The sequence below is a fragment of the Bubalus bubalis genome, chromosome 1, assembly GCF_019923935.1.
Source record: "Bubalus bubalis isolate 160015118507 breed Murrah chromosome 1, NDDB_SH_1, whole genome shotgun sequence".
Lineage (NCBI taxonomy): Eukaryota > Metazoa > Chordata > Mammalia > Artiodactyla > Bovidae > Bubalus > Bubalus bubalis.
This window is the reverse complement of record NC_059157.1, coordinates 61,572,784-61,589,729: the sequence shown is the minus strand read 5'-3', so window position 1 is coordinate 61,589,729 and position 16,946 is coordinate 61,572,784. Positions and strand designations below refer to the sequence as shown.

Genomic DNA, 16,946 nt, shown 5'->3' with positions numbered 1-16,946 from the left:
AATCCATGGCAGCTGTTTAAGTCTCATATTTGGTTCTTCATGTCCTTGGTCCCACATCTGTGAGTTCAGTGAACATCAGATCTTCTAGTAGTTACTTGTTGAAAAAGAATGTCTGTATAAGTGGACCCACTCGGTTTAAACTCATGTTGTTCAAGGGTCAGCTGTAATGTGTATCTTCTAAGTGATATTGCTGGCCAAAAGTTCTATGTGTCTGTGGAAATAACTGGTATACAATCTAAATAGAATAGAAAATAGTTTTATTTGAATCAAACTGAGGACCATAGCCAGACACAGATGCAAGAAGCACTTAATTTTTGTTCCACCAGAGTACAAAACGGGGGCTTAAAAGGCAGATGAGCAAAATTACATAAGTTGTTTGACAAGAATTCTAATTAGAGCTGGCAAGAAGTAAGGGTGCTTGTTAAGCAGGGATTGGTTAGAGTCCAAAAGGGTTGCATAGTTACAAAGGGAAGATCTTGAGACCATACGACTGCAACTGGCAGCTGATAATAGATATTGTTGGCAAAGTACATCCAACCAGTCCATTCTAAAGGAGATCAGCCCTGGGATTTCTTTGGAAGGAATGATGCTAAGGCTGAAACTCCAGTACTTTGGCTGCCTCATGCGAAGACTTGACTCATTGGAAAATACTCTGATGCTGGGAGGGATTGGGGGCAGGAGGAGAAGGGGACGACAGAGAATGAGATGGCTGGATGGCATCACTGACTCGATGGACATGAGTCTGAGTGAACTCCGGGAGTTGGTGGTGGACAGGGAGGCCTGGCGTGCTGCGATTCGTGGGGTCACAAAGAGTCGGACACCACTGAGTGATTGAAATGAACTGAACTGAACTAAGTAGATATTGTTCTGAGAACAGCTGGTAGTGTCTTGAATCTCATATGGTTCAGAAAATCCATGTTCTTAGTAATAGACAAACATGTATTAAAACACATCCACAAGGGCTACCCAGGTCCATTTTGAATACCTGAAGCATGTTACTCCATTTTGATTTATTTTTTTTTTTTTTAAGGACCAAGGATCTTTATTCTTAGGTATGATATTTAATCTGTGGCTGCAGATAATATGTCACTATTTAGAGAATAAAAGGTCCCATTATCTTCATTCAAGTCTTCAGCCACAAAGTTACACCTTATTCTCATACAAGATAAGGGTTAGTAGGGGATTAAGGAGGTACACTGAGGATAAAAGCAAAAGGAAACAAACACTTTTACAAGCATATCATCCCAGTTACCATGAAGGTTACGTTTCAGGTTAATTTACAAAAGTAGTGACAGAACCATGATTTCAGTGAAAATCAACATGTTATACCTTTTAAAAAACCAGAAATACTAAGTCAGGCAAGCATGCGAAATTCAGAGTATAAAAAAACGCAAGGGCTGGCTGCCCAAACAGGTATTTCCCTCAGAAAGAGGGATTTGAAAATGCTGCACAGAACCAAAGGAATTAGAAGCTGAATTAGCACACCCATTTCCTCAGTTTATATATGAGGCAAGTGGGCAGACATTAACTGGTAAAGCTTACTCAGCCAGATTAAGAATGTATAGACATCCAATTCCTGGTGCTATCCGCAACTACATGTATCTAAAATACAAGGAGGTAAATATCCAGAATACATCAAACCCACTGATTTAAAGAAAACATTTCAAGGGAGGGGGTGAAGTTGTTATTATAGCATAGCAGCACATTACACATATTTAAGAGATTAAATGGAAAGAAATAATCTCTTAATGCTCAGTTTTGATCAACACAAGTTTCCAGCCAACTTTCTGATGTAGAGCAAAACAAGTATATTCTTCAGTTTTCTTCTACATTTTTGGGGGCCTATCTTTCAAAACTGAGCACCGGGTATTTTTAATGTAAGTAATGGGATGTTACATGTACATTCTAATCACACATTTTAAGAATAAACAAATTGCGTATTTCAGTAATTCATAGTGTATTTATAAAATGAAAAGCTCTCTATCAAAATACACTTTTCACTGGGAAAAATAAATAAAACAGACAAATGGATCTACACAAAGTAAAAATTAACTTTGGTAGACTTCACTGTGGAGGACAGTCCATAACAAGCTTATCTGCCCTTACTCCCCCAGAGCCCATCATCTTCTGAGTTAAGATTTTAAAAATATGTTTTAATTGAGATCATTATGTTGACATTTGTTTCTCATTCCACATCATCTTCAGCCAAGCTTTGAGCACTTAAAATTCTCTGACTAATTGTTGGGAGCTTAGTCGGAAGCATCTGGAACACTGGTGGCGGAAGAGTTTGTTGCAACCCTTGCAGCACCTGCTGTGGCTGTCCACACACAGCAATCGCATTTGTCAGATGGTCCACACCCTTCTCATACTCACCTTGAGCTAGTAATTCTTCACCAAGCTGTATTTCTTCTAGAAAGAATTTCTGAACGGCTTTAAGGTCAGGTAACTTGGAAAGCCCAGCTCTCTCCTTGGCAAGCTTCTGTTTCTTTCTTCGTTCTCGCAGCCTGTTCTTGAAGTTGGGGTCACTCCGTCTCTTGCGGTCACTCCGTCTCTTGCGGTCGAAGTAAATGCAGTAACCAATGAAAAGGGCCCTGCACACGCCGGCGGCGATGGCGCTGTTGCGCCCACCATCTTCTCTCCACCGAGGAGCCGGGTCGGCTGCGGCGGGGCGCGCAGAGAAGCCTTGGACCACGAAGCCTCGGATCCGAGTGCGCGGCTCAGTCCAGATGCCCGCCGCCCGCCCCCATTTTGATTTTTAAATGTATTTGTTTCTTTAATGATTTAAGTTGATGTACAATGCATGGTTAATAGTCTACAAACGGGTTGTTTTAATTAACCTAAAGTTCAAATAAAATCATGTGTAAGTCAGAATGACTTCCCCCTACCTCGATATGTGACACTATCTTCCATCATATGCTACACAGAAATATACTCTAAGATATCCAGATATAGCTCAGGGAGCTCTTGTTTCAGTATTTTCCTACAATGTCTTGAGAACCTTTGGTCCGTATTAGAAAATCTTTCTGTTAAAGTTAGTGATTCTAGTGATGCTAGCTGGTTGGTGGAAATTTGCTAAGACTTTCTTTCAGAGCATTTTATTGATTGACCTCAACATTAACGGTCAAGAATCATCTAGAAAGAATTTGCTTGTGCAATCTTAATTCTAGAAATATAGAAACTTCTTTATGAAACTTATAAGAAAGCAGAGTAAAATGATACTACATAGTTCTTACAATCCACTAAGCTTATCTTATTGGATGTAACTACTTACAAACCAGGATTTCAAAAATTATTCTCCTTATGGTTAATGATACTTCATCCCCTGCATTCATCATGTAAATCAAGGAGATAATTTTCCTGGGGTGGAAGACATCACCAAATTGCTCTTTATATTAACTATAGTAATAAAAGTTGAAATAAATTTTAGTAAAACACTGTGGGAAAAATCCCTTCCTAAAGTCAATGCATGCCTCCAATTCCAAGTAATTTCAAGAATAAAAAAACACATCATTTACCATAGCCAAGCTAAATTCCAGCTGTAGACAAAATAGCCTGCTTATACAGGTTAATGGATAAAGACCACTAAAATATGCCCTCTTAAGAATAAAAAGATTCTAGTAATGTATTTTTGATCTGTTTCAAAGTAAACTAAATAAAACAAAATTGAATGATAAACATAGATTTTTCCCTTTTCTAGGTCACATGTTTGTCAGCTGCACTTCCTAATTTTTATTTCTTGTTAATGTAGTAAGGAACATTGCTTCATCTGTGGATTAGGCAATGTGTGAAAACACCTACAATTAAAATTTTCCTGCATTTCTCTCCTTGAAGCCCCAGTCTTCCATTCTCATAGTCTGACAGTCATTTTATTATTGTCTTGGAACTTTGACAGTGCTTCACACACAAAACATCCTCAATCGTCATTTCCAATGACTATGACCTAGGTCAGTCCAACATCCACACTATTAGTTTTCAAAAAATATGAATACTTAACTTTCAGTCACAAAAGAACAAACTCATTTTCTCTGATTCAGTGATTACTTTAGAATATGCATCACAAGAAGGAGATTTTTTTCTAAAGTATTTCAGGATGATTTCATCAAATATCTTAACCTTTTTAGCCCTCTTGTCATTATCCATTTATAAAGGAGGTAAATTTTAGCAACAACATATACTAATAGTCATAGTTTTAGGCTTTCAGCCAAGAAATTTATGAACATTAATGGGAAAGAGTCATAGACTCTGAGCAAAAAACAATTCAATAAGGACTATTTTTGTCTGATACCATTTCTAATTTATAATAAGGCCAACATGTACATATGCATTTATATACGTGCATATATATTTGCAGATGTACACATAAGTATGTGCTCAGTCACTTCAGTCATGTCCGACTCTTTATGACCCTATGGACTGTATCCTACCAGGCTCCTCTGTCTCTGGAATTTTCCAGGCAAGAATACTGGAGTGCGTTGTGATTTCCTTCTCCAGGGGATCTTCCCGACCCAGGGATCGAACCGTGTTCTGTTGAATTGCAGACGGATTCTTTACCCGCTGCACTGCCTGGGAAGCCCTGAGAGATAGGTATATATATATGCATATAAAGCTGATATATGACCGCAACTGTAAAGACTCTCACCGTGGACTGTGTTTCTAGTAACTGTTATCTTCCATCAAGTAGGATTTGCACTGCTATTTTCACACTGAAATAGAGAAAGTGGAAGTAGAATAAGTTTAAAGGCACATTTGCAGTAATCAAGGCAACAAAATTACTGATTAAAAACAATTGTTTCCTCTTTTATTATCTTTTTCAAAATTTAGTGGATGTTTTAGACTCAATAGATTTCTTCACTTTCTCCTTAAGCATATTCTACTGCCGAATGCCAATGCCCTTTTTTTAATTCATACACAAAACAAGAAATATGAACTTATAGGATAAATAATGGTAATATAAAACAAGGAACATTTATTCCCCAAGTCAATATCCTGAGACCTAAAATTTTAGAGTCGCTTACTAAAGTTGTCCTTTCTATGAAGTATGGCTAAACAAAAGCCAACAGAATGTTGAACCCAACACTGACTGCCAAATTTATTTTGGACAAACACAGGATTGAGCAGTCAGTTTCCTTACCCCTTTAAAAAATGTCAGAAAAAAATATTAAGACAATCCTAACTAAAACTCATATATTCAAGTGCATATACTTTGGCCACCTGATGCAAAGTGCCTACTCATTTGAAAAGACCCCAATTCTCAGAAAGACTGAAGGCAAAAAGAGAGGAGGGAGGCAGAGAATTAGATGGTTAGATAGCATCACCAACTCAATGGACATGAATCTGAGCAAAATCTGGGAGATAGTGGAGGACAGAGGAGGCTGAAATGCTCCAGTCCATGGGGTCGCAAAGAGTCAGACATGACTTAGTTACTGAACAACAACAAAGTATTTTTATATTTTAATTTTCATATAATGTTTTGAAGTTTAATATCTGATTGAAAAATCATCAATTTTAACTCTTTTTTAATAAAGCAAACTCACCCATGTAACTATCACCCATGTTAGAAAACAATATTATCAGCAACCCAGAAACACTCACAAACTCCTTGTCAATCACTATAGCCCCTGAAAAGTATTTACTAACCTGTCATAAAATTTCAGGTTCATTTTAATTATTTTTAAACTGTATAGAAGAATTAAAGTAGCTTTACATTTGTTTCTTGCTTCTTTCACTAAAGATTAAATTTTCAAATCCATTTGTTGCTAATCATGTAACTCATTTTTATTAATAAATATGGATTTTTATGAATTAATATGCAAATTTGCCACAATCCACTTAGTGGTGTTTCCCATTAGTGATACCCCATTAGTGATGGTTGTTTAATATCTTTCATATATAGAAGTGAACATTCATATATAGAAGTAGGATTTCTGAGTCATTGGATATGGTTTTGATGGAACTGCCAACTTTCTAAAGCTGTTTTAATGACTTTATTCTCCCCTCAACAGTGTGTGAAAGTTTCAGTAGCCCCATATCCTCATTAACTTTTAGTGTTTTCCATCATTTTCAGTTTAGTTATTCTGTGAGGTGGCTAATGCATTTGGCTCCTTTTTATGTGTGTATTGGTCATTTTTACATCCTCTTCTAGAAATGGTTCATAAGTCCTTTCTCTGTTTTTCTATTGGATTACCTATAATTCTCTCATTGAATATAGGCGTTCTCTTTATAGTCTGGGTGTTGGGGCTTTGTAAATAATATGTGTTATAAATACCTCCTCCCACTCGGTGGCTTTCCTGTGACTCAGTGGTATCAGTTCTTAATCATTTTAATGAAGTCCAGCATATCTATTTGTATTTTGCAAGCTTTGTGTCTATTTTTTTAAATTATTGTCTATTCTAAATCCAGGAAAATATTACCTTATATTTTCTTTAAAATCTTGCTTTATTTACCTTCTACCTTTGGATCAATAGTCCACTTAGAACTGACATTTCTTTATGTGAGCTAGAGTATAAGTTTCATTTTTCACATATGGCTATCCAATTGATTTAGTGCTATTTTTTACCAACCTTTCACACTTCTACAGTATCATCTTTTCCATAAATCAGTTTGTAATATATGTGTGGATCTATGTCTGGGTTCTATCCTGCTTCGTTAAGCCTATTTAGGTACATGCCAATACCACAGAGCCTTTTTACCGTTTAAACCTTGATGTCGGATATGTTCTGACCTCAAATTTTCTTTTTTTAAACTTGATGCTTAATTGCTTTACAATGTTGGGTTAGTTTCTGAGGCTTCCCACAAGTTATCTATTTTACATATGGTCATGTTATTTATCGATGCTATTCTCAATTTTTCTTTCTTAATTTCTTTTCCTTAGTCTTAGATTAATTATTCTTGGTCATTTATATTTCCATATACATTTTATAATAATGTTATCAATTTTCACATAAACTTTCTCAGGTTTTATTTAGATTTCTTTGAAAATATGAATCAGTTTTTGATGAATGGTCCTTATTACAATGTATGAAATGTAGTCTATGATTGGTAGTCTGCAGTTTCTGTAAGTTTATTACTTCATCAGATTCTTAAGAGAAAGTCTTTGTAAGTTTAAGTTTCAAGTTACCTTACCCAAGTTAGAGATGTTGAGAAATATATCTCAATGAATGTACATGAAATATTGGGCTTTCAAGTATCAGACAATCGCATAAGTAGAAAGGTACTGCATCTCATTTCATACTTTAAGTTGGAAAAAAAAAATTAGAAGCTCACATAAGAATGTAACATTTTAGAAATACTTCCATATTCTTATCTTGGATCTAAATAAGTATATAAAATGTAAAAAAAAAGAAAAGAAAAAAACACCAGAACTTAAAAGAGGCTTCTACAGAAGACAGAAAAGAGAGAAAAACTGGTTAGATGTTTCTATTGCAGTGGGTCCTGCTATTTAATTGAACCCTAAATAGAGATAATAGTGAAATTAATTCTATTAGAATATACAACTCATGTACACTAAATATTCCCCCCAAAACACAGTCCAATCAAAAAATTGACAAGAGAATCTGAATAGGAATTTTTCCAAAGAAGATATACAGATGACTACCAGATGCAAGGAAAGCTGCTCAACATGACTAATTATCAGGGAAATGCAAATCGCAATGACAATAAGATATCACCTCACACTTGTCAGAATGACTGTCATCAAAAAAACAAGAAGTAGCAAGTGTTGAGAAGGTGGAGGAAAGAGAACCCTAGTACACTATTGGTGAAAGTGTAAATTGGTGTAGCCACCACCAAAAATAGTATGTAAGTTACTGCTAGTCACTCAGCCCTGCCGGACTCTTTGCAACCCCATGGACTTCAGCCTACCTCTGTCCATGAAATTTTTCCAGGCAAGTATACTGGAGTGGGTTGTCATTTCCTTCTTCAGGGGATCTTCCCGACCCAGGGATCGAACTGGGGTCTCCTGCAGGTACGGAGACCCTTCAAAAAAATAAAGCTATCATATGATCCAGCAGTTCCCTTCCTGGGCATTTATCTGGAAACACTAGTTAGAACAAATATATGCACCCCAGTATTTATAGTAGCCCTATTACAATAAACGATATATGGAAGCAACCTAACTGCCCATTGATAGACAAATGGAAGAAAAAAAGATCCAGTATATATACACAGTGGGATATTACTCAGCCATAAAAAATCATATCTTGCCGTTTTCAAAAACATGGGTGGATCTGGAGGATATACTTGGTGAGGTAAGTCATACAAAAACAGACAGATACTGTATGCTTTTAGTTATATTTGGAATTTTAAAGACAAAACAAACAAATATAGCAAAACAGAAACAGACTTACAGATCAGAGAACAAACTAGTTAACCTGTGGATGAGGGGGGAGATGAAATAGGTGGAGGAGATTAAATGGTATAAAATACAGTTATAAAATACATAAGTTACAGGGATGTAATATACAGCACAGGGTGTATAATCAGTAACTTTGAATGATGTGTAATCTATAAGAACATTGAATCACTATATGGCACACCTGAAAATAATATAATAAGTTAATTACTCTCCAACTAAAAAAAGGAAATGTAAAAGATAGAATGTACTTTAAATATGCTACATGTTTGGGAAAAATAGGGGGAAAGAAGTTTAAAAAAAAAGAGAGAAAAGAAACTCCTCTGTTCAGTTCAAATCATAGTCCTAAGAATTCAGGTCAGTATTTCATTTCAACAAGTTACACAACCAGATCCCAAATATAATTGATTCTAAGAAGAAGCCAAGTGTTATGAATAACTAGATCATTTCTGAGAACTGCTCTATTCTCTTTCATCTCTTTGAGAGTAAATTTAAAATAACTTTTTTTTTTATCATTTTCACTTATTTCTTGACAACTCCTAATAATATAAATATAAATCATCTGTAATGCAAATTGTGTAACCTAACACATACTAACTAAAATTGCCTCATTTTAATTAGCTAGGATAACAAAAAGGAACAGTTTTGAGGTCCAATTTAAACTAGAAAGATGATAAAATGCCTTTCTCAATTATAGTTAACATTTTATTACATACTTTGCCTGATTCCTTAGATAAAGTAGGTGTTTTCAGGCCATTTACAGCAAACAAGAAAGACATTTCACTCTGTCCTGATATTTTTAGTTTATCTCAACTTTGAATGCTTATCAAAAACAATAGGACCTAGTATTATCAGAAGAAATATTTATAGGAGGAATGCAGTCAAATGAGCAGTCTCAAATTTTGATGGCGTTCTCAAGCAGGTAACAAATAATGCCTAACTGTACTATTGAGTATCAGAAATTACTGAGATAGTCAACTTTATATTTCTCCACCATAATGAGCTTACCAAAAAGGAAGATCTATTCAAAACTTTGTCCTGAGTTAAGAATAAACAAAATGCTTTTTGGGAAAGATTATTGTCCTGCACTTTTGGTACTAGCATTTGTTTGGGATTGCAAATAACTTGATTTGGGAGAGAAAAGGAGACTCACCTATCTTTTTTGCAATTAACAATGCTTTTGTCTCTTATTTCACAGGGAGACTAGTAAAGTGAGTAATACGCTCTTTGGAAGATAAACATGGCTAACATGAAAATGTTTGGGAACAATATGTAATGCTGGAACTGCTGGAACTTTTAATGACATTTGAAAATATATTTAAAACCAGCAGAGTAATAGAGTGTTCTGTTGCCCAGATACCTATTGAAATTTATAAGGAATTTCAGAATACACTTGAATGTGAGCAGGTCTAGACAGTATAGTGACCTAGAAGGCCTAGGAGACCCATTTAGGTTTTACATGAGGTGCAAAATTGATGTAATGACACTAGATATTGTGCCTCTTCTAACATTCTCAAGTAAAAGTGGAAAGCAAATTCCTATGAGTATCTACAGATCAGATCAGTCACTCAGTCGTGTCCGACTCTTTGTGACCCCATGAATCTAAGCACGCCAAGCCTCCCTGTCCATCACCAATCTCGGAGTTCACTCAGACTCACGTCCATCGAGTCAGTGATGCCATCCAGCCATGTCATCCTCTGTCGTCCCCTTCTCCTCCTGCCCCCAATCTCTCCCAGCATCACAGTCTTTTCCTATGAGTCAACTCTTCGCATGAGGTGGCCAAAGTACTGACCTTTCAGCTTTAGCATCATTCCTTCCAAAGAAATCCCAGGGCTAATCTCCTTCAGAATGGACTGGTTGGATCTCCTTGCAGTCCAAGGGACTCACAAGACTCTTCTCCAACACCACAGTTCAAAAGCATCAATTCTTCAGCGCTCAGCCTTCTTCACAGTCCAATTCTCACATCCATACATGACCACTGGAAAACCATAGCCTTGACTAGATGAATCTTTGTTGGCAAAGTAATGTCTCTGCTTTTGAATATGCTATCTAGGTTGGTCATAACTTTCCTTCCAAGGAGTAAGTGTCTTTTAATTTCATGGCTGCAGTCACCATCTGTAGTGATTTTGGAGCCCAGAAAAATAAAGTCTGACACTGTGTCCACTGTTTCCCCATTTATTTCCCATGAAGTGGTAGGACAGGATGCCATGATCTTCGTTTTCTGAATGTTGAGCTTTAAGCTAACTTTTTCACTCTCCACTTTCACTTTCATGAAGAGGCTTTTGAGTTCCTCTTCACTTTCTGCCATAAGGGTGGTGTCATCTGCATATCTGAGGTTATTGATATTTCTCCCGGCAGTCTTGATTCCAGCTTGTGTTTCTTCCAGTCCAGCGTTTCTCATGAGGTACTCCGTATATAAGTTAAATAAGCAGGGTGATAATATACAGTCTTGACGTACTCCTTTTCCTATTTGGAACCAGTCTGTTGTTCCATGTCACAGTTCTAACTGTTGCTTCCTGACCTGCATACAAATTTCTCAAGAGACAGATAAGGTGTTCTGGTATTCCCATCTCTTTCAGAATTTTCCACAGTTTACTGTAATCCACACAGTCAAAGGCTTTGGCATAGTCAATAAAGCAGAAATAGATGTTTTTATGGAACTCTCTTGCTTTTTCCATTATCCAGCAGATGTTGTCAATTTGATCTCTGGTTCCTCTGCCTTTTCTAAAACCAGCTTGAACATCAGAAAGTTCACGGTTCACATATTGCTGAAGCCTGGCTTGGAGAATTTTGAGCATTACTTTACTAGCGTGTGAGATGAGTGCAATTGTGCAGTAGTTTGAGCATTCTTTGGCATTGCCTTTCTTTGGGATTGGAATGAAAACTGACTTTTTCCAGTCCTGTGGCCACTGCTGAGTTTTCCAAATTTGCTGGCATATTGAGTGCAGCACTTTCACAGCATCATCTTTCAGGATTTGGAATAGTTCAACTGGAATTCTATCACCTCCATTAGCTTTGTTCATAGTGATGCTTTCTAAGGCCCAATTGACTTCACATTCCAGGATGTCTGGCTCTAGGTCAGTGATCACAGCATCGTGATTATCTGGGTCGTGAAGATCTTTTTTGTACAGTTCTTCTGTGTATTCTTGCCATCTCTTCTTAATATCTTCTGCTTCTGTTAGGTCCATACCATTTCTGTCCTTTATCGCGCTCATGCATGAAATATTCCTTTGGTATCTCTGATTTTCTTGAAGAGATCCCTAGTCTTTCCCATTCTGTTGTTTTCCTCTATTTCTTTGCATTAATCGCTGAAGAAGGCTTTCTTATCTCTTCTTGCTATTCTTTGGAACTCTACATTCAGATGTTTATATCTTTCCTTTTCTCCTTTGCTTTTTGCTTCTCTTCTTTTCATAGCTATTTGTAAGGCCTCCCCAGACAGCCATTTTGCTTTTTTGCATTTCTTTTCTACTGGAATGGTCTTCACGAACCTCATTCCATAGTTCATCAGGCACTCTATCTATCAGGTCTAGGCCCCTAAATCTATTTCTCACTTTCACTGTATAATCATAAGGGATTTGATTTAGGTCATACCTGAATGGTCTAGTGGTTTTCCCTACTTTCTTCAATTTTAGTCTGAATTTGGCAATAAGGAGTTCATGGCCTGAGTCACAGTCAGCTCCTGGTCTTGTTTTTGCTGACTGTATAGAGCTTCTCTATCTTTGGCTGCAAAGAATATAATCCATCTGATTTTGATGTTGACCATCTGGTGATGTTCATGTATAGAGTCTTCTCTTGTGTTGTTGGAAGAGGGTGTTTTTTATGACCAGTGCATTTTCTTGGTAAAACTCTATTAGTCTTTCCCCTGCTTCATTCCGTATTCCAAGGGCAAATTTACCTGTTACTCCAGGTGTTTCTTGACTTCCTACTTTTGCATTCCAGTCTCCTATAATGAAAAGGACATCTTTTTTGGGTGTTAGTTCTAAAAAGTCTTGTAGGTCTTCATAGAACCATTCAACTTCAGCTTCTTCAGCGTTACTGGTTGGGGCATAGACTTGGATTGCTGTGATTTTGAATGGTTTGCCTTGGAAACGAACAGAAATCATTCTGTCGTTTTTGAGATTGCATCCATTACTGCATTTCGGACTCTTTTGTTGATCATGATGGCCACTCCATTTCTTCTGAGGGATTCCTGCCTGCAGTAGTAGATATAATGGTCATCTGAGTTAAATTCACCCATTCCAGTCCATTTCAGTTCGCTGATTCCTAGAATGTCAACATTCACTCTTGCCATCCCTTGTTTGACCACTTCCAATTTGCCTTGATTCATGGACCTGACATTCCAGGTTCCTATGCAACATAGCTCTTTACAGCATTGGACCTTGCTTCTATCACCAGTCACATCCACAGTGGGGTATTGTTTTTGCTTTGGCTCCATCCCTTCATTCTTTCTGGAGTTATTTCTCCACTGATCTCCAGTAGCATATTGGGCACCTACTGACCTGGGGAGTTCCTCTTTCAGTATCCTATCATTTTGCCTTTTCATACTGTTCATGGGGTTCTCAAGGCAAGAATACTGAAGTGGTTTGCCATTCCCTTTTCCAGTGGACCACATTCTGTCAAATCTCTTCACCATGACCCGCCCATCTAGGATTGCCCCACAGGCATGGCTTAGTTTCATTGAGTTAGACAAGGCTGTGGTCCTAGTGTGATTAGATTGACTAGTTTTCTGTGAGTATGGTTTCCGTGTGTTTGCCCTCTGATGCCCTCTTGCAACACCTACCATCTTACTTGGGTTTCTTTTACCTTGGGTGTGGAGTATCTCTTCACGGCGGCTCCAGCAAAGTGCAGCCATTGCTCCTTACCTTGGAGGAGGGGTATCTCCTCACCGCCGCCCTTCCTGACCTTCAACGTGGGATAGCTCCTCTACACCCTCCTGCGCCCCCGCAGCCACTGCTCCTTGGACGTGGGGTTGGTCTACATATCTTAATAAAGAGATTCATTTCAGTTTCTAATGTACTCATGAATTATAATTAAGATAACTGTATACTCAAAAAATACACATAATAATTATTTTCTATTATTATTGTTTGTTCAAGATATGACCTAAAACTTTTCAGTCAAAAATGCCTCTTTCTTGCCTTTTGGAACAAAATCTTGACTCTCAATTTTACACCTACCAAAGTGCTTAGATTAAAATCTCTTTACCTGAAAGGAAAATAAACATGCATTCCAGAATCCTAGACATCTATGATGCCTTTATGTCTATGTATTTGCTCTACATATGGCTAAGAATAAGTTTCAAGCTTCTAAATCTTCAAAAGTTAGTTTTCTGTCCAACTTATATCTACAGTATATTTGGCACTTTGAGTGGTCATTCTCAGGCATCAAAACCTGAACTTACACTGTGGCACTGCTGCTGCTGCTAAGTCACTTCAGTCGTGTCTGACTCTGTGCGACCCCATAGACGGAAGCCCACCAGGCTCCCCCGTCCCTGGGAGTCTCCAGGCAATAACACTGGAGTGGGTTGCCATTTCCTTCTCCAATGCATGAAAGTTAAAAGTGAAAGTGAAGTTGCTCAGTCGTGTCCGACTCTTAGCAACCCCGCAGACTGCAGCCTACCAGGCTCCTCCATCCATGGGATTTTCCAGGCAAGAGTACTGGAGTGGGGTGCCATTGCCTTCCCCAACACTGTGTCACTACAGAATAGTAAAAAGAAGCAATGGAAGATGAACCAGAGGACATTCATTTCAGTTAGCAGTTGTCATTTGCAACAGGGAATCTTGGGCAAGAAGCCTAAACTCTCCAAAGTGGCCATCTTTGTGACATCTTGACTGATATAGGGAGACAACTAAGATCTGTGTAAAAAGCTCATGTTGCTACAGGTATGGAATTTATTGGATATACAGTTTGTGCACTTTGTGAATTTTTGATATATTTTTTGTTTTTTAAATGTATCCCTTTCTTCCTCAGAAATTATGTTATGGGCACACAATATTTGGGTCAAATGTGGATAGTTAGAGGTAATCATATTGAAAAATAACATTTTAACCTTTTGTCTTTCTTTACACTGTAGAAAATGTCAACATGACCTTGCCATACTATAATGTTTTTTCACTTTAAATTAAATGTGTGCACTAGCCATCTAATGATTAAGGAAAATCCTTATTCTTATAACTCTGAAATCCTGTAACAAATCTTATTCTTGTCTCAGCATCGTAACTATTATGAATTGTTTAATCAAAGCTTTATGTCTTTCTCTACTCTTGTTAATGTTTAATCCTCTGAATAGCCACCAGTGTATGACACTGAAACTTTATACTGCTGCCTTTAAACTTACCATCGCCTTCTTTAGGACAGAAAATTTAGAGAAATAATGGCTTATTTAATGAAAGGAAATGCTACTTTTACTCATCTGACATGTATATTAAACACTAGAAAAAGGCAATATGAGAAGAGTAAAGAGAGAATATTTTATTTAGTACACATTTTTAAGCTCTATCAATTTTTAGAAACAAATCAGAAGATTAAAATAACTTAAATATCTTAAAGTATACATTCCTTTGTATATAAAGTAAAAGCCTAATGCTACTCCATGTTTCCAAGATACTGAATAAAATGTGTTTTTAAAACTTCTTTCAGGTTACATCCCATTTGAATCTGATGAGCCAATCTTGTTTTGCAAGGAACCAATAATTTTTCCTTTTTGTGTAGTTTGTAGATCATTGTAGAAAACTCATTTATGCTACTTTTAATGACATGTCACAGATCATAAATATACTTTAATATTGTTTTCATATAATAAAAGAAATTGCTCTCCTGTATTCAGTATATAGTGGAAATGTGTATTATTCAAGTTATAATTTTTCTCTACATTGTAGAATATAAAATAATCACATGTGCCAAGACATAAATATTGTTTCAATAACATTTTAGCAATTCTGAATTTCACATCATATTACCTATATTGAAAATTCTGTCAAATCACAAAGCAGAAATTACATAATTGACAGACTAACATTTATTCCTCAAATACATTTTAGATTGTGTCAGACAGTGGCAAAAGTCTTTTTTGAGAGGATAACCCAATCCTTGATACTTTTAACAAGCCCCTCTTGTGTCATACATAGTGATAAAACAGGAATAAAGAAGTGAATAATATGAAAACTTTTCCTCTTAAAAGAAAACAAAAATCAACAAGACCTCTCTCTAAGGTTATATCAGCTGCTTTCCACAATTTCCTCTTTTTGGACTTCCATTCTGAGTATTTCCTACCAATAGATTAGCCTTCTGACAAAAAACACCTTTGCTGTTTTTGTTTAGTTACTCAGTTGTGTCTGACTTTCTGTGACCCCATGGACTGTAGCCCACCAGGTCCCTCTGTCCATGAGATTTTCCAGGCAAGAATATTCAAATGGATTGCCATTTTATTCTCCTTAGAAAAAACAGGGTGGTTTAGTAAATAAATATTCTTCATATAGCCCATCTATGGTATGATCAAATTTGTAAATCATTTATATATGTTCATTGCTTATGTTTGAATTGAAATATGCCAACGCTATTAGTTTGATACACTGGGGGGAAAAAGTGTATATGAATACAAAGGAACTTGTCTATATATTGTTAATCTAGTGGAATTTGATGTAATGCAGATATATCTGACTATTTAAAAAGTGTTAGAATTGAATTAGTAAAACTCTTTGTTATTACATATTACATTACCGACATATGTCTCAAAGTATAATGTGAGATACTCTTGGAAAAGACATTTTGTTTCAATTATGAACATGCTTTAAACACATTTTGGAAAGTAATTGCACACAGTGATGTCACTTCAATCATTTTCAATGAAATTCTATTTATTTTTAAAATCAAGAATGTATACTGAATCTTGAGTTGATCAATATTCACTGTGTGAGAAAATGAAACCCTACTGGTTGTATTATGCACCCAGATATAAAAGCTTAATGTATTAAATAATTTCACCTGGCTTTTGGTAACACAACATGAGCCAAAAACTCAATGCTATGATGGAGTTCACTGTTTTGATTTTTCCTTCAATGTAATAAGACAGGGGGGAAAAATGGAGCAACTAGAGCAAAAGAGGGAAAATCAGCCTCTAGTCCATTAGGATTTGATCAAACATGTAAAATATTGTAGTTGATGATAACAGATAAAAATCAAATATTTGAATCTAGGTGTTTTAGATAAAATCAGAAAACTTAGAGAACATGGGAGAAAACTGAAAATTCACTTGCAAGCCACTTTCTCCCTAGGGCTTCCCTGGTGGCTCAGAGGTTAAAGCATCTGCCTGCAATGCGGGAGATCTGGGTTCGGTCCCTGGGTCGGGAAGATCCCCCGGAGAAGGAAATGACAACCCGCTCCAGTATTCTTGCCTGGAGAATCTCATGGACGGAGAAGCCTGGAGGGCTACAGTCCATGGGGTCGCAAAGAGTCGGACATGACTGAACGACTTCAATTATCTCCAGTCTAGACCTTTCCAAGCACTGCAATATTCAAAACACATGTCTCCAATAGTAATATTGTGATGTTTATCCCTTTAATTCTTATAGTGGTAATTGGGCCTTGGGGCCTTCAA

General features: G+C 36.7%; 1 protein-coding gene across 1 annotated transcript; it reads right to left on the bottom strand.

Moving 5' to 3' along the window:
* Positions 1–1,940: 1,940 nt before the first annotated feature.
* On the bottom strand, positions 1,941–5,553 carry LOC102415244 (mitochondrial import receptor subunit TOM20 homolog). The gene is made up of 2 exons (XM_044940319.2): positions 5,535–5,553; positions 1,941–2,682 (listed from the first exon to the last, which is right to left on the bottom strand). Exons 1-2 carry the CDS (start codon positions 5,551–5,553, stop codon positions 2,186–2,188), a joined length of 516 nt encoding a protein of 171 aa, XP_044796254.2. The 3' UTR covers positions 1,941–2,185.
* Between the last annotated feature and the right edge of the window lie 11,393 nt (positions 5,554–16,946).